We start from the raw sequence: 22,237 nt of genomic DNA on the forward strand, positions 1-22,237 counted from the left end.
TAATGGTAGATTTTAAGGAAAGAAGCACGTCTTCCCCCCCCTCCCCCATGTTCCCATTATAAATGGTGCACCTCTCATCTTTGAATAATTACTGATTCCACAGCTCGGTGCTGGATGACAACCTCCCCTAAGATTAAGGGAATTAATCAAGCTGCCAAGAAACTGGTAAAGGACATTGTATTGCCTACCTTTTCAAACGAGCTAAATCAGGCCCAAAGATGTTTTCTTTCTTCTAAAATTATTATTATTTTTTTTTTGCCAAAGCTCCATTAGAATTTCTGTATACTTCTTAATGCTGATTGTAGTTGTAAGCAGAGGTGGGTAGAGTAGCCAAACACGGTTCTCATGTAAAGAGAATTGTAATGTGACTCATAAATATATTAGTAGTCCTCCAAATAAGTGGTCCCTAACCTTTTTTTTTTTTTTTTTTTTGGCGCAGCGGAACGGTTCGTTCAAGTCCATCATAAATTTTGCGTCAATGGGGGTTTGGGAGATTGAGGTGTTTTTTTTTTGTTTTGTTTTTTTTACACATTTTTCTAGCTTGTGTGTTTAATATAATCGTATTGCGACCGAGATCATTAGCATCTTGACATACGTCAAGAGTCCGATGTAACAGAGCCAAGTCGGTAATTTTTCAAAATAAAATATTTTTTAAAAATAAACCGAAAGTTCTGTAAGTTATTTTTTACTTTTTTAAAGCAAATTAAACCACATAGTTAATTTAAATCATGAGGAAGCTGCAAAGTTTAGTCCCTTACTGCATGATTTCAGGTTCCTATTGTTATTTATTTATTTTTTTAAATATTTGAAACAATTCTGCAGTGTGATCTTTTTACCATCTGCTCCTAATCGATGCTAGCACGCAGAAGTGATGCTCATTAAAATAACATTAAAACGACACTGTAGCCTGATGCACTGTGTCCACTAATGAGCCGCTCCATGCGGCTGTGGCACCTGACTTCCCGGTGCCCGTTTATTCTCACCGCTGCCAGTTTGACAGCTTTTCTCCAAATACCTCACAGCACCCCGCAGGACAACGCTCCATGACCACGGCAGCTCAACCTGAGCGGGACCTGATTTAAATTGCCGGGGCAGAGCTCAGTGTCACAGACTCTTCTGTCTGCTCATTAAAAAAAAAAAAGCGAGACAATAATGGGCATATCTGCTCCTCTGTGACATGGCAATCCCACGTCACTCACTTCCTGCAGACGTATTGGGCATGTGAAATGGATCATTATTAAGTGGGCATTACAGCTTACACTTGCTTCCATTTGCAAGCGCCGCATGTACCTCAATGCCGTCCAAGTGACAGCGATCGTGTTTCTTTGATGCTCGTTTGCTTTGCTGCCTCGTTGCGTTTGCGTTTCGAGACGGGTCGGTGTTTCCGACAAATATCGCACGGTAGTTTGTTGTGTGTGAAGGCAGCCGAAGGGACTTTATTCCAGTTGTGCTGCTTGGCTCAGAATTCTTTTGGACAAGTCAAGATTGGAATTAGAATCTTTTAAATGTCTGACTGTGCTGTACTATTCATATATTGATCAGTTAAACTTCTGCACAGTCCTTAATTTTCAGTGTCCGAAAAATAAAAATTGTTGTAATAAATTCATAAATGGTATGGGAATAGCAGTTCTCATTTCCCACAGAGTTCTCGTTCGCAGGCTCCATTACACAATTATTAATATTTTCACACTTGCACAAAACGAGCAGCTATAAAGTCGCCTTCACGGTCTTCCACCTTGCAGCCTATTAGCATAAATGAATCTTTGACGGATATTTCCTGACCGCTTCTCAGGTTGGCTTGCACTTCGATGATCACGCCCTGAAGCTGCCGTATGCTAGATATGCTGCAAAATGTTTGCGCTCATGACAAGAAGTGCTTATGTCTATGCTGCACATACACGGTCCACAAGTGCTGACTGGCAAGTGCATTGAGCTGTTCTAATAGTGTTAGATATTGATCAACAACATCCATAAGCTGCTGTGTGTTGTCCTCACCTTGACGGGAGAGATATGCGTGTGTGGCGTGTAGCCATGGATGGCCTCCATGGCGGCGAGGTTCTTGTCGCTCATGTGCAGCATTTCGGCACTTTTCCCTGGAGCCAGATGTGCTGGACTGTGCTCCAAGGGGGGCGTCTCCTCATCCTGGTACCTGTACTTCTGCAGAAATGAGGACAAAAGTGATTAGGTTAAAAGAAGAAACTATTCGTATGGATTTTTAATTATTTTTTTTTTTTTAAAGTTCAGCCTGGCCGATTAATCGGCCAACATTTGGTGCTTTTTGGGGAGAGGGCAGATTTTTCCTCATTATTTAGTCAACACATTGACACATTTTAACATAAAACAAAGGCAATAATATTCAACTTCCTGAGGCCCCGCCTCCCCAAAATCTCCGCAATCTCTGCAGATTCTTTTTTTTTTTTTTGTCTCCTGAGGTAAATGTTGTACCTAAAATTCATATCTTTATTGCTGCAAGCATTAAGGTACCAAAAACAAGTTATTTTACTCCTTATATATTTTTAAAACGAGTCTGTCGTGATCAGAACTTTATCCTGCCAAATACTGAGAATCGTCAGCGGCCTCCCAAAAAAATCCAAATCAGTTGGGCCATCAAAAAACAAAAACATTTTTCTGAACATTATCCAGTACTTAAGAGTATTTGTGAAACCGCTTTATGCTATGCAGGGGTCTCCGTCATGGTGTCAATGGGCCCAAGAAACAAATAAGGCTTTTTCGAACAAATAGCTCACCAGTGATGGGACATTGTGACTTCCTAGCAACGTTCTACGAGTGATCTTTTAAACATGTAATCACTTACAAAGATATATGGAAATAACGTGACCATATAAACCAAGTCAACAAATCTGTTGGTGACTTAAGCACCATGCCCGTATGTGACGTCTCCAAGTGCGAAGTGAAGTCATTTGATCTGGCAAGGCGGCGTCCTCCACAACCTCACGGAGCATGCAGCGCCGTGACTCATGCAGCACTTCAGTGGAGATCATGCGTGTTCTTCCCCGTAACCTTACCCCCACCACTCCTTGCTGGTAGCCCACACACACACGGGCAGCCGGCCCAGCAGCTCACCGCGTTCACCACACACACACACACACGGCAGGTTTTGTTGGAGGTGTGATGACAGAAAAATCTGCAGGCAGCATTTTCCATCACATGCGTGTCAAAAGGTGGGCGGTGTCACAGTGGAGAGCAGACACAGTTGTACTTTAGCTTGCATTTTGTGTTTGGATACACACAGGCACCTCGCCTTCTGCGCACAATTTGCAGCGATACGCTCCAAATGAGCGCGGTGCAAAAAATTGGAAGGCGTCATCCGAATATTGCCTGATGGCTAGCCTACTCCGTCTCTCTTCTTCCTTTTTTTGGGAGGCAGACGTAGAGGGAGCTACATGACCGAGGCCCGTCTCAGACAGGCTGCCTAGCAACCAGAGCAGAACAGAGATTGCAGTGCCACAGTTGGGGGGTGCCAGCATCGGGCCTGGATCGCATTTCACTGAGACAGCAAGTAAGCGGAGGAGGGAAAAAAAAAAAAGAGAGGAGTGGAGGGGAGTGCGGGGGATGGTTGTAAATGACAATTGACAAATTGAAGCAGAAAACAACAGCGCAGCAACCAGAAAGAAAATGATTTGTTGTTGCCGGTGCCATAATTCAAGACTGATTTTTCATTAAATACAAATATAGTTTTTTTTCCCTTTCTCTATATCCTATACCTGCATCTCCTAATTGAAAACAAGCCGGCCTAATATCACTAAATTGATTATATTGACTGAAAACGTAAACAAAGCAATTCAATTACACAAGCCACAACACAAAGCGGCCTGGAGCACTTTCCTGCATGAGCAACCATCACGTTGCCATGTTGCCTTCTGTCCCACTAGTGGGGGAGGTGGCAGCTGATGCTTACGTTGTCCGCTCAATGTATCTTAGGTCGGAGCTTGAGGTGCGTTTGGTGTATAGCCACTAAATTCTATGCTTTGTGCGCCATTAGCAAATGCCTCTTTACAACTGTCTTAAATCATCTGTACAGTATTTTGATTTGATCCGCTAATTCATTTTTTACCACTCAGTGATTTGAAATGTAAATAATTATGTACACACAAAAAAAATGCACTCTTGATAGAAAACAGAATTCTGAATGCAAAATGTCTTTAAACAGCTTGCTATTCTTCACTTATGATGTCATATACTGTACACCCTCGCTCACGCCAATCGAGCGTATCAATATGAGCCGTGAAAAAGGTATAATCAGATTTAATGACTATAATTGGACCTCATATGCAGGAACTGCTTCCCATGGTTTCTGTTTATCCAAGCAAGGGCGTTAATTACAGCTTGCAACCCTAAGAATATATCTACCACCCCACTGCAGTACCAAGCTCGAAAAATATATATATTTGAGTCTGCCCTGCTTCATTGAATTAGTATATCACCAGAGTGGGAAACCTGTGTGTCTTCAAAAAAAAATAAATAATAATAATAAGGTCACGATAACAAAGTCTCCGCAGGCTACATTTGCATATATTGTGATAATAATCCTACGCGGTGTGGCTGACTGTAAGTCGTAATGTAGAGCAAATGTCAAACGCTATCTTCCATCATCTCCGTTTGTAATTCAAGGAGCGAGCTTGAGCTTTTAGATGACGGCGCATTAGGTGAAGGAAGGAAAGTCAACCTTGCCCTCTCAGCGAAGTCATTTGCGGAAGAACCCGCAGACTGAAAACATGTTAAAAGACCTGTGATAAGTTCCTCATTTATGCATTACTTTGGGAAAGAAAATCCACACTGATACTTCTCAAAATAGCCATTATTAATTTAAACAGCTGCTGCTAAGATTGCTCTTTGATGGTGTGTGCTAAATTTCCATTTGGAATTTCCACAGCGATATTCATGTGACATGCACGGTAAAATAAGATAATAGAGCTTGACAGTGAAAACGTGAATGAAACTCTACGATGTTAATTTTCAACAAAGGTGATGGCCCCCAAAAAAATACACAGTGCTATTTCCAACATTATTGTGAGCTGCAGTTTCCGCAATTAGTATCAAAACCAACCGATGCTGATAGCTGACCAGAAATCAGATGAAGACATTTGAAAATGTTTTTGCCATTAATGTGACATATAGCTTGTATATTTATCTTATTTTTTTATATTCTCCCACCACTCCAAAAAATGGCATTCGTGCAGGGGTGTGTAGACTTTTTCTATTTACTGTAACACACCATGCTGATCCATTGCGACTTAAATGTGAAAAAGGCAAATTAAATCCTTTAACGCGTGTCAGCTGGAGACTTTCCCAGGACGGCTTGCCAGCCAATTAACGGGTAAAAAATGAACATTGGGTTAAGAAAAATAAATACAATGTTGCTACTACTGAAAAAAAAAAATGAATACTGTCTTCTCAGTTCATTTTTTCAGTGTCTTATCAAGTGTCCAATCGCAGCATGATAGCAATTTCACATGCCAGCCGAGACCTTGCCAGCCAACAGTACGATTTTATTTATTTATTTATTTTTTTTATGTAGACATGTGCCTCACGAGGACAGGCAAGCCACTCATCCTCTGCCAGTGCTACCTTCGAACTATTCTCCAAGGTTTTTGCGCACAACACTTTGACAAGTGTTAGTCTCCCCGTAGCAATGTGTGGTACAACAACACACATGGGTCGAAATCCTTAAAGCCCTGCCAGGCAGACTATTCACGACCAACTCTATTCGGCTTCGAATCAAAGCAGGGATGCTGCACACATTCACCATTAAAAACCTACTTCCAGAAAATTGACTTTTATGTGGCAAATTCGATCAAGATGTATTCATTATTATAATGCAATGTGGGAGCTACAACATGCAAAAAAATTCTGAAAATAATGCAGTGATGGCAACGTACTGTGCTGATGACGATATACTCTGAGAAGTACAGCGTTCGGATTATCCAGCTAAAACTTTCATATGACCTGTAAAATATACTCTCAGTGATACCACGTACGACTAAAAATATGTATTCCCAGTGCAGCCTACTTGGATGCAGAAGGTTTGCATTACAACAGGGAAGCAGAGAGGCAAGCATAAAAAATACATAAAACAACTTTTCTCCCTCCCCCCAACCCCCCACCCACCCCACTTTCAATTTGGCATTTTCCTCTGCTCGTGTCCTCGCCCTAGTAAATTCCACTTAATTTGTTTTCTTCCATTAATGAGACTCTCCTTCTGTTTTTTTTGTGAGACGACTCGTCTGCAACATCGACGCCACCCGCGCCAATGTATCATCATATTTGAAAATCTCATCTGACATTTACCTATGTTGGCATCCTCGCATTCCTTATCTCGAAAATAGGAAATGGAGGACTGGCAGAAGGAGTAAAGGCAGACAAAGATGATGTTACATTTCCCAGAAGGTACACCTATCTGTTAAATAGAGCAGAATATAATTGTGTTGTTTAAAAAAAAAAAAAAAAAAAAAATACCAAAGGCAATAATGCCATCCAGTATACGGGATGTATCAAGAAATTTGCTTTTACAAGCAGGATGATTTTTTTTTTTTTACGCATAAATAGTCTGTAAATAGTTACATTACACCTCAATATCAATTCTCCTTAAAAAGTAAAAGAAAAATTGTTTATTAGTCGCGATGAGTATCCCTACGGAGCAGGTAACAATGAAGAACGATTTTGGCCGAAATGGTTCAACCTCTAGCACGCGCTGGTGTGCTGCTGAATCAGCAATTTGTTTAGATTACGTATGTCGTCAATGTTGGGGCGTTAACCTTCGAGTGATCTCAAACGCGCGAGAAGGGAGGGGGACAGTGCACTGCTTAATGGTTTCACTGGGAACAAACATGCACTCCCATGCAAGTCCACTGGTTGCATGATGAGAAGCGGTCCTTTGATGCGGCCAGCCGATTTATTCCCTGTCAGCACGCTGCACTTTAATAAGATGCACATCTCTTATTGGCTGCCTGTGCACAAACACGAGCAAGTCAGAAGTTCACTTCAAGCATGAGTGAGAATGCAGCTTAATAGATAATCACTTTGCACATTAAAATGCAAAATGAGTGCACATGGATGTACGCAGCCTACTGTAGGAGCATGTTGTGAACGAGGAAAGTGATGCATAATTGGTTTTAGTGGTGCGTTGGAGTTTTTGGAGTTTCTTTTTTTTTTTTACGGTTAGATAATGCATTACATATTTTTATACTGGAAAAATATGTATATTTAACCAGCAAGCAGGCGCAGATTCTTCAGATGATTTTTCGTTGTTGTTTTTTTTTCCTTACAGCATCTTGTTGCTAAAAAAAAAAAATAAGAAAGTTGTGGCAGGACACCTCATGGCTGCGTCACCATGACAACGCGTCTGGTCGAGCATCTGACAGTTCCTGGGCAAGAAGAAGTCACGGCATAAAGGCCTAGCAGCCTAAGTGTGTTGCTGTTTCGAAGAGTTTCTGTTTCAAAATAAAGCGCCATTCATTTCCAGAGCTCCTCGTGAGTGTTGCTTGTGCCTACAAGCTGCAAGAAAAATGAAGTGGAAAGAACAAGTTAAGGAGGTAGAGGTGACCCTGCGTGGTTCAGACTTTGACATGAAGTGCATCAGTAAATACGTGCTGCCACTCATTCCTCGTGCTGCTTCTCAGGCTGTCACAGTTGAAGCGTACAGTCGACCTCTCTTTGAGGAGCAGGCATGGCTGAAATAACTCAGTTTCATACCAAGCTGCAAAGAAATGCCATTCCACTGATTCATAATGTACGTGATAGCCGGCTTGTGATATTGAAATCCCCATGACTCTTGGTTATCTCATTGTTTGTCTGACAGCAGGTCACCGCCTCGCCCGTTTTACAGTAAAGCCGAACCCGAATCGATCCGGAGGGTGAGGTGATCATTGATCCGGATCTGGAGATGACGCGAGCCTGAAATCGTTACATGCATTAATACGCCGTTTAAACTCGATCCTCGCCTTCTTCGACACAGAGCCCTGCGCGGTATTGTATCTTTAAAGACACACTTAAGCGGGACGGTCCGTCTTCATTAAACCTTGTGCGGCCATCAATGAGCATTAAGCATAAGAGAGGCCATTAAAGCACTCATGAATGCTTCAAGACACATGAAAGACTCTTTTAATTAAGATGCCGAATATAAGATGAGTGAGAGGCTCCGTCCAACAACAATTATGTAAGCAACCTTAGCTATTGTGCAGATCTGCACCAAACATACAGAATAGAAGAAAGCCGTAAACAGTGTGTGGCCACGCTGCAATACATTGTTGACACATGATGTCCCAAAAGATTCGGTCAAATAAGATAACAAGCCACCATGGGACCACAGCGGACCGGACACAATCTGTTTGAAGGCTACCCGGGCTGCTGGATGCATAACGAGGCGAGTGGAACCTCTAAAAACAAACACGCCCTGACGTCGTACCAGTCGGAATTCCACCAAGATTTTTCTATGGAATGGACTTCAGAATCTGAACGGTCGCCGTGCGTGAGGATGTCACACACAATCAGGATGAAATTTGCATCGATTGACAGGATGAATAATGAAAACTATAGTGTTAAAAAATATAAATGTTTATGCTCTTGTATGATGAGTTTATTCACCGTGCAGCCGATTTAAAAAAAAAAAAAAAAAAAAAGTCTACACACCCCTTTGACTTTGCCAGGATTGTGTGCTCACATTTTTTCCCCCACCATTAATGTGACTTCGAAACAGTTCAACTCAATTTTTTGGTATCGTTCAGCAAATGATATAATGCAGTTGCAAAAGTGTTCACCCCCTCTGATAACAGGAACGTGGCAGTGTTCAGACTAAAGCAATCATGTTCAAATTTATGTTAAACTGGATTAGCTCTGATTAACCCCAAATAAAGTCGTACTGAAGAAAAGGGAGGCCTGGATTTTATTGGACCGTGACAAAATCTTTCAAACATGTTTGAGAAAATGTGTTATGGTCTGCAGAGTTTTTATTTGGGGTTAATCAGAGGCGCCGTAAATAGTGACAAGTGTGTGCTGACTCCCATTTTAAATGAGGTCGCGTATGATTGGTTGACTTGAAACACTGCTTCATCTCTGTTATGTCCACTTTGAGTTGCACAGGTGATAAGTCACATTAATGGAGGAATAAAAAATATATATATCTGAGTCTATTTTCTATACAACAATAACCTGGCTCAGCTCGAAGCCGACCTGCATGCGAGTGTTCAAGGCGACCGGAATTCTTATTTGAGGTTGATGCGTTTATTAACACGTTGCTCAAACAAGAAAGCAAATGTTGGTAATGAGGACTGTGAGGCAACTTCAATCTGCGGGAGGTTAATGATTGCCAGAAGGGAGGCGTGGCATCTCACAGGGAGGTAAGCAAGAAGCCATGGAGGGGGGGAGTGAGCCTCTAAGTCATGTGATTACTGTGTTTTTGCAGCTCTGTGTAGATTGTCAGCAGGAATACTCACTGGTCAATGTATTAGGCGTGTTTAGGTGGGAACAACTTTTGACCAAAGACTTTCTATTAATTTATGCGTTTAAGTGTTTCCGTCGGATACGGAAAACATGTTTCCTTTTATTTAAGTGGCTTTAGTTGTCCTCTCACAATACAAATTAGTTCAAGTGTAATACTGTGTATGTCTTAACTTTTTGAATTGATCCCTACAGTTAGTGGAGAAAACAGATTGTAACAAAAAAAAATGTCACAATAAACCTGCATTTAATTTAAAGCCCTGTAAGCAAATACATATGCCACAATTTTTTTTTGTTTGTTTTACAATTACATTCAAGCCCAACATATTACATGGAGGCGGGCAACATGAAATTTATGACCAAAAAAACAAACAAAGAAAAAAAGGCCATCATCTCCTATTTACCAGTTCAGACTAGAAATGCACATCTTAACATAATAGGCTGTTATTCATTTTTGCAGATATAAAGCAGCCGCCTGCTTCCGATTCCTCCTTGGGCCATAAGAGAAAAGACGAGCAATGTTCCAGTTATCTGATTCCAAGGATGGGTAAAGCCTCTCATAGGCTCTCTCTAGTGATGAAGGATATTGAAGTGGCTCTGGGCTAGACAAAGTGCATTTCCCAAGGTCAAAAATCATGCGGTGCTGTTCCCCTCTGCTATGATGCAAACCTAAATGAGGACCAGTCAGCATGAATAGCCCCGCTTAGCCCCGAAGGACCTGGCCTTCTGTAGAGACAGTGATTTCATTCATTTGCAGGAAACTAGTGAAGCCAGCTGCTACGTGCAGGAAGAAATCCTGCTCAGCCGTGAACATTCGCTCGCAAGCTATCCAACATACGAGATGGCAATCACGTTCGCTAAACGGCCACATTGCACGGAATACACCCCCCCCCCCCCCCACCCCGCGATACGACCTGACGGCGGGCGTTGGTGCAGCCAGCGTCCGGCACCGCATGCACCCCCGGGGCTCAGCTTACCTTACACCCGAACATGAGCGACAGGGTCCGGTTGCTGCAGATGACCTTACACTGGCACATGACCGGCGAGAGACACTTTAGATTCCTGATATTAGGCAGAGACATCAGTCCAAAACCTCACATCCACACCGCTGCTGTGTCCGCCACCGCCACCGCCGCCGCCACCGCCGCGACACGATCGCCTGGGAGCCGCGGAAATGGGGGGGGGGATGAGTTGGTCCCTGCTGGGTAATAACCGACGGAAATGGAAACAACCCCGGCTTCGAACTAACCGCGTTTTAAAGCAACTTTTTGCATGTTGTTCACCTTTAAGGCGTTCTATACTGTACGGGCTGTGCTTTGTCGGGGGAGGGGGGGGGCGCATTTATGATATACGCCCCCCCCCCTTCTCTCCCTTCCGCTGTCTCGCTCGCTCTTTCTAATAATTTACTGAAAGTTTAAGCGCAGCTGGAAACCAACGAGGAAATGATTAAGCTCGCACACCAAGCTGGTGTTAGTTATTTTTATTTGTTTTCTTTATTTTTTTAAACCACACCACTTTAAGTTAGATGGTATGTCTCTCGAGCCGTGTAGAATGAGACGACTGCGCCCCCTGTCGGCTCAATAGATATAGAGCTCTCCGTGGTGCTGAAAGACAAAGTGCCTTCATGTGGTGTGTCTACTTTAGTGATTGAGGTGAATCCCGCTGCCATTCATTAGCGTGTTCGCTCAAGGTGGCTCCCACCTAGCCTTTAATAAATGAGTCCAAAAGTGTCAGTAAAACACACTGGCACACACACACACGCGCACACACACAATTCCACAAAGGTGATGCATTAAGCTACTTTCATGTTCGCCCTCGCCGCAGTGATATCTCAGTTAAATTGAGGGCTATGATGTTATTGAAATGCCTGCAAAAGTATTGCAAGGACTCAACAGAGGCTAAATTTAACAATTACTATAACGGCCTATTTGTTGTTAGCAACTCAATCATAGGTGTTGATTCTTTTTGGTTTTCTTCAGTTACTTGTGCTTTCTCCAGCACTAGTTAAGTAATTTGCGGAATTAACAGTGAATGTGACTGCGCTGTGATGGATGATCATGGAAGGCATTCATATCAGAAATAGTTTGTCGCTTTTTCATTTTTGTTGTTTCAGATATTTAAAAAAAAAAAAATCCATATCTGAATTAATTTTAAGTTACATTACAATGAGCCTCTTGTGCAGGTCTGTGTTGACATGAAAAGCCCACAGGGTGGAGTGAGAGAACCGGCTAGGTTACATTTAAATATTGTGCATTCATCTCAGGACCGACTGCGGCGCTGGGCAAGATGCTCCCAGGTGACGTCAGTGAATTTAAAAAAAAAAAAAAGAAATAAAAAAATTCAATACACAATCAACTTCATCACTCACCACTCTCTCGTGAGGAATATCCTGGGAAGCGTGCAATAATAAGCATGCGAGCAGGTCTAACATATCAGGTCAAGGCCCAAAGGAGTTATTCTTATAAAACGTGCATCTCTCAACCAAGCTCCCCGTCCACTTTTAAACATCTCCATTATACGTCAGCCCGTGCTGAAATAAGTAAAGATGAATGAATGCGAGGCCGTGTGTGTCACGCCTCCAAACTTAAATGACGTATTACCTCATTGTCATTCTGTGCTATTCTCAGATGACATAACAACCCCTGAGATGACTTTTTAAACTCACAGCGCGGTTTCCATGGATATTACTTTGTTAAAGACAAGACACTGACGTCCTTGATTGCAGCACTTAATGCATTTGAATGCTCTGCCTGTAAGTGTTCACTGCCAGCTTGCGATGATGAGTAATAGGCCAGCACTAGGCCCTTTTCTTCTCAATCGCACACGGGTGGCTCCACTTATTTCCCGCAGGTTCCCTTTATATGAGATCCACACTATTTTCACATCCCCCGTCATCAAATTCTCATAATTAATAAATACCTATAAGGAGATGGAGTGTAATGCCATTTTGAAACTATTAGCTAATCATCCAGTTAAAATAACTTCTGGGACGTTTTATCTGACTTTGTTACTGCAAAGAGCTTCCTTGTCAAACACTTTGCATAAATGCACACCCCCCACGTTTACATGTAAAATAATAAAGTATTCCACAGCTCAGCACAAATGAGTAAACCAATTGATTGGGAATCCACTACATGCTCAGATTATTCATTAGGTCCAACAGTCTCTATAAAAAGCTCACCAGGTGACATAATTTAGCAAAAGCTAAATATCATCATTTTTATCAATCATTTTTTTTTTGTAACCACATATCCTTATTAGGGTTGTGTGTGAGCCAAGGTGAGCCGGTGACATCAGAACTATGAGGCGGATGTGTTAACCACTCAACCATGCCGTGAATTAAAAATGTCCGCAGCTTTCAAAAAAAAAAAAAAAAAGCATCCCTGTTGTATCAGGTTTCGACATAGGAGTAAAATTGTCGATGAGTCTACAGTGCTCCGTTAACTGAAGTTGACCTGCTCTACCTCAGCGTTATGCAAGGCATGACGGTCACAGTTGAGCCGCGGTATTCCACTGTGTAGGTTTTAACATCGTAATACTGCATTGTGTGAAAGAAGAGTGAGAGAGAACCCCAAAAGAGCTGGAGTGTTTCCATGACAACGTGTGCAAGGGGGTGGCAGACGTCTAACAAACGGTCCGCTTGCCAACAGTGTTCAGATCACCATATTTATGGATTGACTGCTTCCGTCAAAACTGGTTGTGCCCTTAGGAAGAAAAAAAAATGGTCCTATGTGTGACACCAATGAGACATGAGAATTTTCCTCGGGATATTCTGCAAGCTGTTTAGCTGACGGGATTCACCTTGATATCAAATGACTCATGCACTGAGGTTACTTTATTGATCCGGGTGCAACGTACCGTACTTGACTTTTGCTTGGGTTTACATCTTACGTTCTAGTAGAAGGTCTGCATATAAAAACGTGACTTGATAAGGGCAAATTTCTCATTCTTTTTCATTTTTCATGTTCAGATATTCCAACGCGGGTTCCTAAATGGTTTCTAAATGAGTTGAGCCAACAAATTAGGTCAAGATTTTAATCCAGCTAGAGGTAAAAAATGAACCGTACTGATGCATGAAAGCTGCCAAAAAATGGCACCAGGTTATCGAGCAGTGTTAATGAAAAAAATCTAATTTTTTTTTCGATTCATAAAACCATATATCAAAACTTTTAATAATGTGTTTTTTCCTCCATAAATTTACATAATCTTGTCACTACGCGGAAGTAGCGTGTAAAAACAAAAATGGCGCAAACGGTGAAGTCAGCGTCAATAAACAAGAAAGATTGATCAGGTCATGTTAAATAAAACGTACACGATTTGCTTCAATTCTTAATGTAAATATTCATATTTTTACTAATGCACCTAGTTACAGAATGAAGTTTGTACTAATTGCGGCGTTGGTTCTTCTAAGAATGCCTTCCATATGAAAGTCAAATTGGTGCTGCGGGAAATCCTTGATGGAATCTAAAATCAAATCAAATCAGGCACATGTGCATCGAATCAAATCCATTTTGAAAATTTGAATCGATACCCAGCCCAACCAGGTTTTCAGAATAAAATGAATACTAATTATTGTGAAACAAGCAACTTTCCCCGTGTATACTTTAATTTCAGTACACAACAAAACTGTCCAAAATGGCGACCAGCTCTTCGGCCTGCACAAATCAACTCAATCTGCTGGGTGAAAATAATGAAGCCAACCTTTTGTAAAAGCAACCCAAAAAAAAAAAAATCTAATTGTCTTTGCATTTGTGTTTCACAATAAACCGTCACAAACGATTCAGTTAAAATGAGAACAAAACAAAACAACCATCTTGCTTGCATGCCGTTGCCTTTCGCTCAGCCTTCACATAAACAGCAGGAGTACTCAAAGCTCACTCTGCTGCTCTTACACACCACGCCATACTACTCCACATCAAATATTCCTGCTTGTGTGTCTTGCAGAACCACCCAGCTGTGTAAATTTTACATGCCAGAATGGAGTCATCACCAATAGTGATGACCCAAAGAACTGCATTATACATGAGCCATGGTGAGCATGTTATCGTTCAAAAATACCTTTAACCCCCAACACACTCATTTATTCACCTTCTCCTTCTTGTTGCCGCGCGGCTTTAAAATCGAGGCCGTAGTAAGGCGTGAAATGGTTAAATCCGAGCGTCAGCCTTAAATAACACCTGGACTGTAATCACGAAAGGCTAATGCATGATCTTCCAGAACGTGGCACAGCAACTGCCGCTCTAATTTTCTAAAGCCATCACCTGACTTTCTCCAGCACGGCGCCAGCCTCCGCCGCCCCTCCTCCTCAGCTAAAGTCGACAGCCGTGCGCTGTCCAAGTACGCGGACCGTCCTGTGGCGGCTGCTTCCTATCTTGAGGGTTTAAATGATGAGAAAAATATGGATGAAAGATTGCCGCTGACTGTCAACTCATGCTTCATCCTGTTTCCATCGCCGTCCGTTGTTCAACAACCGGCAGCTGATAAGCGTCTTGTCAGACTCTCTGCGCCTGCGCCTCGATTCGGACTCGTTTCGATGCGTTAAATAGCCCCCGCGAGACTTACTGCACGTTCTCGGGTTCGTTAGGTACACATGCATAAGATTAATGAGTTTGAAAATAAGTGCAATTACTATTTGCCATTCATGAACTTACCGCTTCATGTTTTTTGTTTGCCGAACCTATCATAAGTAATGACAACAAGCCGTGGAAAATAGTAGGGAATAGGAAAGTAGTAATTCGTGTCAAGGATGTATAAGGTGCGAAAGAAAATTTCCAGGATTGGTGTAGCAAAATATGTCCATTTTAAATCCAAGTTTTGTCATTTTGAAGTAATTCTCCTGCAGTCAAAGGCATTTTTACTGCCTTTTTTGCTATTCATTCATGCACTGCTGGAAGGTGTCTTCTAGGATCCTCCCCAGCTCAATTGTCACGGACATCTTGATGTCATCCATATCTTCAAAACTGGTCTCCTTGATGACCCCAAGCTTGAGAAAGGGGGTGCGGGGGGGGGGGGGGATTATACCGAGCTAGGTTGGGTGAGTAAGGAGGTTGCTCCAGCATGGCATTCTTCTTGGCAAGGAACTGTCAGATGCTCACGGCATTGTGAGCAGACCTGCTAAAGCGGCCTCAAGTTATCCTGTCAGAGCTCTTGCTTCTTCTCAGACTCGTCCGGTTGATTGACTGTCTTTTTTTAACCAGTCCTTGGAACTTCACTGACACACCTTGTATGTTGAAGTGATAATTCTCGACGGAAAGATATTTCAGGGAGAACATAATCTGGGTTGTTGGTTGTTTTTTTGCTGTAAAATTAATAAAGGTTTTATATCAGAATTTTAATGCTGAAATGGATCAATTCACATTTGATTTAATTTCTCTCGACTTTATAAACACATTTTCGGGCCAACGAATCATCGCTTTTATTAACCGTGATTTCAAATCAATCAAAAATAATTGTGATTATTATTTTTTTTCCCGCCCAACCATATAAAGCCAACAGGCGTCACGGACTTTGTTCGACTTTGGAAGCTCCACTGTTGATGCTTGACATAACATTGCTACATTTTGAGTAGCGACGGAGGCGGCATATTCACGTCATCCATCCCATAATGAGATTGTTGATGGCAATAGATGGTGGTTAAAGCGAGGCAGTAAATTTGCCCGGGAAGGCGTCATTACGGCTCAGCATACACATCCAGATATGAGATTTGCGTTGTGGTATTGTGTAAGTTTTCTAGCATGACCATGACTGCTCATTCGCCTAAGTGGGCAGCATATTGCTAATCATTACATAACACCCCACACCCACCTACTCCCTCTGGTTTTAACTTTTCTTTTCCACGAGGATGGAAACGATCAACCAGATGGCATAAAGCGCCAGTGTGTGGCCTTATAAATTTACCACATAGTTAAAAGCTTACAGGAGACATTTTAAGGTAGGAAAAAAAAGAATCTGTGACTTTTGTCAGTAAGAATTGCATTCATTAATGTTTATTCTTTCTATTAATTTTATTTTTAAAATTATTTTATTTGTTATTATTTATTTATTTTTTTTAATTTATTTAATTTTTTCATTTACATCACCGATGACATGCAACAAAGAGGCCCAGGCCACCGCTGATAGCTTTAGCTTGGCACAGAGTGAGCACAGCGTGTGACCAGACTGGTCATCCATGGCCATGCTTTTCTGGCCAAGAAGATAAACACAAAGCCACCAGGTGTCTACAAGTCGAATTTTACTGTAAATTGCAGCTGACACAAAACTAACAGCTGATAAACAAGCATACCGTGTTTTCCCATGTAATGGCTTGGGGCATTTAGTTACGTAACTGCACACATGTAAAAATGCACGGGAATTTAAACATTCCATGTTAGTTTTTATTTTTCCTCCAGAGGCACAAAAAGAAATAGCGTGTTGCGGTATCAATTCAAGAGGAAATATGGTGTTTATATGCACACATGGAAGCAAGTCCAGCGCTCTCATCTTTGTGGGCGGATCAATGTGCTCATCACATGCGCCATCAGAAATTCAGTCTCAACAGCTACATGGGAATCTAACAATATGACAGCTCGATTCCGAAGCATCGCATCCGCTCGGTTTGGATGAGGGGAATAGAGAGGCTGAAAACCACAAATAACGCGCCACCATGACATTGTTAGATGACAGCGGAGTTGTGACACTGTGCTTGATGAAAACAAATGCTTTTGTGCCACGTCGCGATAACGTGAGCCGCACATCATAGGAAGCCGTTTCCTGTTTTGATGATGATCAGTCTCGTGCAGGCTTTTCCAAACTTGATCGTCATGACAACCTCGAATCTAAATGTTATTTGACCAGTGCCTGCTTCAAAACTACTTTTTAAAATGTCCTTCCACCAGCTTTGGAGCCACAAATTTTTTAGTGGGGGAGCCAGAGTGAAAAAATGATGATGATGATGATGAAGATGGCCATATCCTCCAACTAATTAATGGAAAAGTGTCGACATTTTCATCTGATCAATGAAAAATCGGTCATGTTTGGAAAAGTTTGCAAGTGATCCTTTTTTCATTTTGCAGCAGCTTTCTTTGCGGCTCTGGGCGTTTGTGCCCACACACAGGCACGATGACGCATGCTCCAACTGGTCCGCTGCTTCACTTTGTGTTCGATTTCTTTCTTAATTCTCATGAGAACACGTTGCCGATAATCATGCTGGCCTCTGCTTTGACGGAAAGAAATAAGTGGATGGTTCCTCCTGAGTTGAAAATGGAGTTCATTAAACTTTTAGAAAGTTGTGGGCAATTCTGCCAGCGTTACTCATATAGTAGTTGTTGTTTTTCACTTTGCACCATTTGTCAATTAGAAGTTTCCACATTAGTTTAGGATTTTCTTCGTAGTTTCAATTAACGCTGAGCACGTGCTTTAATCCGTCAACAAATGCCTGACCACTGATGCGGCGTCGTGAGACACACGCTGAAATCGTTCAGGAACCACGGTTGTAACTCAAAGCGCTCATATCTCAAATCACCTTTCCCATTTGAAATGAACGGAAACGCCACCCAAAAATTTCAAAAGAATTGTAATTGGACTGACAAAGACAAGCATATACTGTACTGGAGATTCATCGAAGTAATATTTTTCTTCGCAGAGGATAAAAAATATATACCTGTAAGTATGGTTAAATTATTCCCTCAAGTGCCTAATTTGAATTCGGATACACGTTGATTTAAAAAGTACCAACAACGCCTCTTTTTTTATTTTTTTTATTTACGAATGTTGTCTGCCAAACTGCTGCTAGTTGTGAAGCAAATTGAGTCACCTGACACAATAACGCCTTTCTAGCTCCAGTTTGCAAAAAACAAAAAAACAGCACGTTTTAATCATATCTCAAGGCACCGCTATATTAATAATGGAAGAGATTTCAGTTCTCCTCTCGCTCTCCAAAATAGATGACCACAGCCAAAAGTCTTTACAATTTCAAACCAGCGAGAAAGCGGCCCTTTTCGAAACCATCCTGTGCTTCTTGCTGAAATGTAAAAAGCTCGCATTGTACTGTACATTATACCAGAGCCAACACTAGAACAGTTATGATTGCGTTTCTCTTAAAATATTCTGGAATACCAGATTTCAAATAACAGTTATTCTGACTCACCACTATCAGACAAAAAAAGAAAGTGCACGACTAAATCATAGAGATTGTCATTTGCTGTCCTCTGCAACAGTGCCAACAGCTCGGCTATCACCCAAAGATATTGGAACTGTTTATTTTCTTATTTATTTTTTTGCTGCAGAATGAAAATATTTGTGTTTTGAAATCAGACAAAATGCAAGAGGTGAACATTTGAGCAAAAGTACTGCAATCTCTTCCATTACTTTGGGAGGAGAGTGTTATTGTTACCGTTCTGTCGATTGTGATACACAAATTTGAATCTTAGTGGTCCAAATACTTTCATATTCAATCGACTGTTGTGGTCCCTAATCAAATGACTGTGTAACAGCAATCCAATGTCGCTCTTTCTTTGTCACTCCCGTGGACTTTGTTTACACTCTTGTGGCTGTAATCTAACCTCTTGGAGGGTTTGTTGTCGTGCGGTGAGTCCATTGAGGATTCAATAGTGTGGCGTACTATGGTCCTTACGCTTGTCACTGGCATGTGTGCGTGTAATCACCTCTGACTGTAGGACTATAATTAAGTAGGTGTGGGATAAATAAAATGAAATAAACACAAGCCGAACATTAGAGACATGCATATAAACACAAAATGCAGGTACTCATTATTGACATAAACTGCGGTCAGTCAGATATAGTCTATGGAATCCTGTCCAGTCTATAAAAAAAGTTCTTTAAACACAAAAACATGAAATTCATCAAGCATGAAATGAATATCGTCTTGCTGGATTAATTTACATGCAATACTGTTGACCAGGAAAATATTTAAAAAAAAATCATTTTTAATAATAATGAATAAAACTTAGTTAAAAATTATTTTGTGCGTAATGAATAAAATGCAATCCAGTGAAACAGAAAAATTTACAAATTATAATATCTAAAACGATGCGGCAAAGTAATTATTGTTGAATATTTCTATTAATCCTACTATTAATGATATGCATATCTTGTTTTGTTTTTTGTTTTTTTCTTATGGCGAGACTCACTTATGACAGGCCCTAACCCAAAAACTATTACATACTCATAACCAGGGGTGGGCAAACTTTTTGATTGGCGGGCCACAATGGGTTCTAAAATTTGACCGAGGGGCTGGACCAGGACCAGATGGATGGAGTGTTTTGGTAAACTCACCTGAGAAAAAAAATACATTTAATTTGAAAGGAAAGTGAACAAAAGCATTCCAACAAAATATATGTCTTTGACACACTACAGTTTTTAGAAAATAAAACATTAACGAGGTTTATTCATTTAATTTTTTTCATGTTCGGCGGGCCGGATTAAAACGTTTAACGGGCCACATGTGGCCCCCGGGCCATAGTTTGCCCACACCTGCTGTAAACCATTACACAATTGTGTTCAACTTTATAGCCATCGTCTCAACTAATCATGCATGCGTGTCCTCATAAAGGGACATGCACGCCGATCTTCATTCGATTCGCATATATATTGTCCCACGCAGGAAATGCACAAAATATCAGCATTTATGAATTCCCTAATGCTTTAATCAACAAGTCCGCATGTCTTAGCGTGCTCACTGGCTCATGCACACCCACATGTGTCAGGCCACGCTCATACCTAACATACCCAGCGCATGAATAAACATAGCCAGCACACACGTAGATGGCTCATCTCTCATACGTACTCCCCTGATTCATCTATGACTCTGGAATCACGTTCGATGCAATGTGCACAAACAGAGAACCCCCCCCCCGCCTCACCTCCCCCAACGCCTCCCCTAGTCTAAGCCTGCCAGAACGACTAGCTGGCGTTGAGCTAACATGCAAAACAGAAGAAGACGTCAGCAGTGAGATGGAGGCAGAGGACGACACAAACACAGAGGTGAATTTACCTACCACACATGGGCAGAGAGAAGGCAGCTTAGTGCGGCCCTTCATGAGCGAGAGACAGAGGAAAAACAGCCTCCCAGACACCCGCAGCGGAGGAGGAGGAGGCGGAGGAGAGGGATGGGGAGACAGCTACAGAGACTAGGGAAGGGTAAGGGGGGAGACTAGAAGGAGGGGGAGAGAGGGAAGGGGAAGGGGGGATGTCGTAGTAGACGAGAAGAGAGAGTTTTCCTGGAAGCCCGAGTTGTTGGTGTTGGACATATGGGTGTGAATATAGTGGAATGGCAGCCTGCTCCAGCTGTGAGTCATAATATAATGTTTGTCACTGCCTCACAGTGAGGGAGGGGAACCAATCAGACATGGAGACACACGCTAACGCCGATCTATGATTTTATGTTATCTTCTCGGCGTGCGTGTGGAAGAACTTTCTCCACACAACCTCCAATATTGCACTGGATTAGCCACATGTTGTTTTTGTTCTTACAGAGCAAAACATATATGTTATTCAGTCGTGCCTTTGGCTTCTCACAATTAAAGCCCCCCCTCAATATTTTTTTTCTGAGAGAGAGAGAGTGAGAATGAGAGAGTGAGAGAGTGAGAGTGAGAGTGAGAGAGTGAGAGATATGACCAGTTTGAAACTCCACACATTCTGAAGAGGTCATCTGCAACACTGCAGCTCCTCTATCGATGCCTACTATCTCACTTGTCATTATTCCAGCCCCAAACATCACTCCACCATCCCCTTGGTGATGCCTCAGTCTTGGTCGGACTTGATGGGCATCCAGAACTCATCTATCAGAACTATGCAAAGTAGCACAGCATTTACCAGTCAAAATGAGTCTGTATTCCATTTTGGACCAACTCCAAGGATGTCGCCTTGTGAGATTGTTTCGGGGCGCTTGAAAGGAACTTGCATAACTGCAAGCCTTTGGAGGATCCTGCATGTTGAGGTTCGTGGGACTTCAGAGTCAGCAACAGCTTCAACTATCTGCTTGCTGCTCATCAGAGACTTTTTTTTAATGGAATGCATTTGCCTAACAGACTCAGAACCGCAATTTGCTGTTATCAATAGAAACTTGTTTGCTCTCTGAATAACACGCAAATTGTTTAGCAGTGCATTTATTTTCCTGGAGATGTTACAAGCAGCTCAGTTCAGGGATTTATTCACTACCTTGAAATATAATGATAAAGATATTTATACTATACAATTTGTGATTGGAAACTCAGGTCATGTGCTCCATTTTAACAGACTGCCCGAGCAACGAAACAGTTTTCGTAAACATCCGTTCTGAGACTCCTTTGCAGATGTTTTCAAGTCCCACGCCGCCATTGTAATGTTAACCAATGGCCATAATGAGAGTTTTCAACCATATTCAATTCCAAAAAGGGCTCCTAAGCCTCATACAAGTGTCAATAAAAGATTGTACTATGCAACTGAAAGTTGAAAAGCAGATCACGTTCATGTTGCCGTTTTTGGTTATTCATTTGTTAGATCGCGTCCACTTATCGCTTATTAGTATCACTTGTCTTGTAAGGTGCGTGCATGCGTCTTTTATTCATTGATTTCATTTGCTTTTCAAATCGGGAATAGACAACAGCTGTACAAATTGTATCAATATTCCAATTTTTTTGCCAACTACGCAGAGGGGCATTTGTATGCCCAAGGATAATCATGTATCATTTGCTACTGAAATGTTGCTACGCTCCTGCATCAGAGCAGCGTGACATGCCGGGCGTATTCTCTTCTTGGCATCATGCGTCAATTCCTATCGTTGCATGAAAGTGACATTTCCCTG

At 41.7% G+C, this 22,237-nt stretch overlaps 2 protein-coding genes across 5 annotated transcripts in view; one reads left to right on the forward strand and one right to left on the reverse strand.

Moving 5' to 3' along the window:
* LOC148320175 (disks large homolog 4-like) overlaps positions 1–22,237 on the reverse strand; it is a 49,223-nt gene that overhangs the window by 19,943 nt on the left and 7,043 nt on the right. The window contains exons 1-2 of one of the 4 annotated variants that reach the window (XM_088279064.1): positions 20,451–20,601; positions 1,996–2,157 (exon numbers count right to left, since the gene is read on the reverse strand). In XM_088279064.1, the coding sequence (XP_088135190.1) occupies positions 1,996–2,157; positions 20,451–20,492 (204 nt within the window). In that variant the 5' untranslated portion in view covers positions 20,493–20,601. Of the gene's footprint in view, positions 1–1,995; positions 2,158–10,433; positions 10,597–20,450; positions 20,602–22,237 lie in introns of those variants that run through there. The other 3 variants (XM_088279062.1, XM_088279063.1, XM_088279065.1) reach the window with 3 other exon arrangements.
* Positions 1–22,237, forward strand: part of zbtb20 (zinc finger and BTB domain containing 20) — a 67,655-nt gene that overhangs the window by 2,068 nt on the left and 43,350 nt on the right. The window lies entirely within an intron of this gene.

Source organism: Idiotropiscis lumnitzeri, chromosome 17 (genome assembly GCF_059441095.1).
Source record: "Idiotropiscis lumnitzeri isolate Australia: NSW breed Sydney's pygmy pipehorse chromosome 17, RoL_Ilum_1.0, whole genome shotgun sequence".
Lineage (NCBI taxonomy): Eukaryota > Metazoa > Chordata > Actinopteri > Syngnathiformes > Syngnathidae > Idiotropiscis > Idiotropiscis lumnitzeri.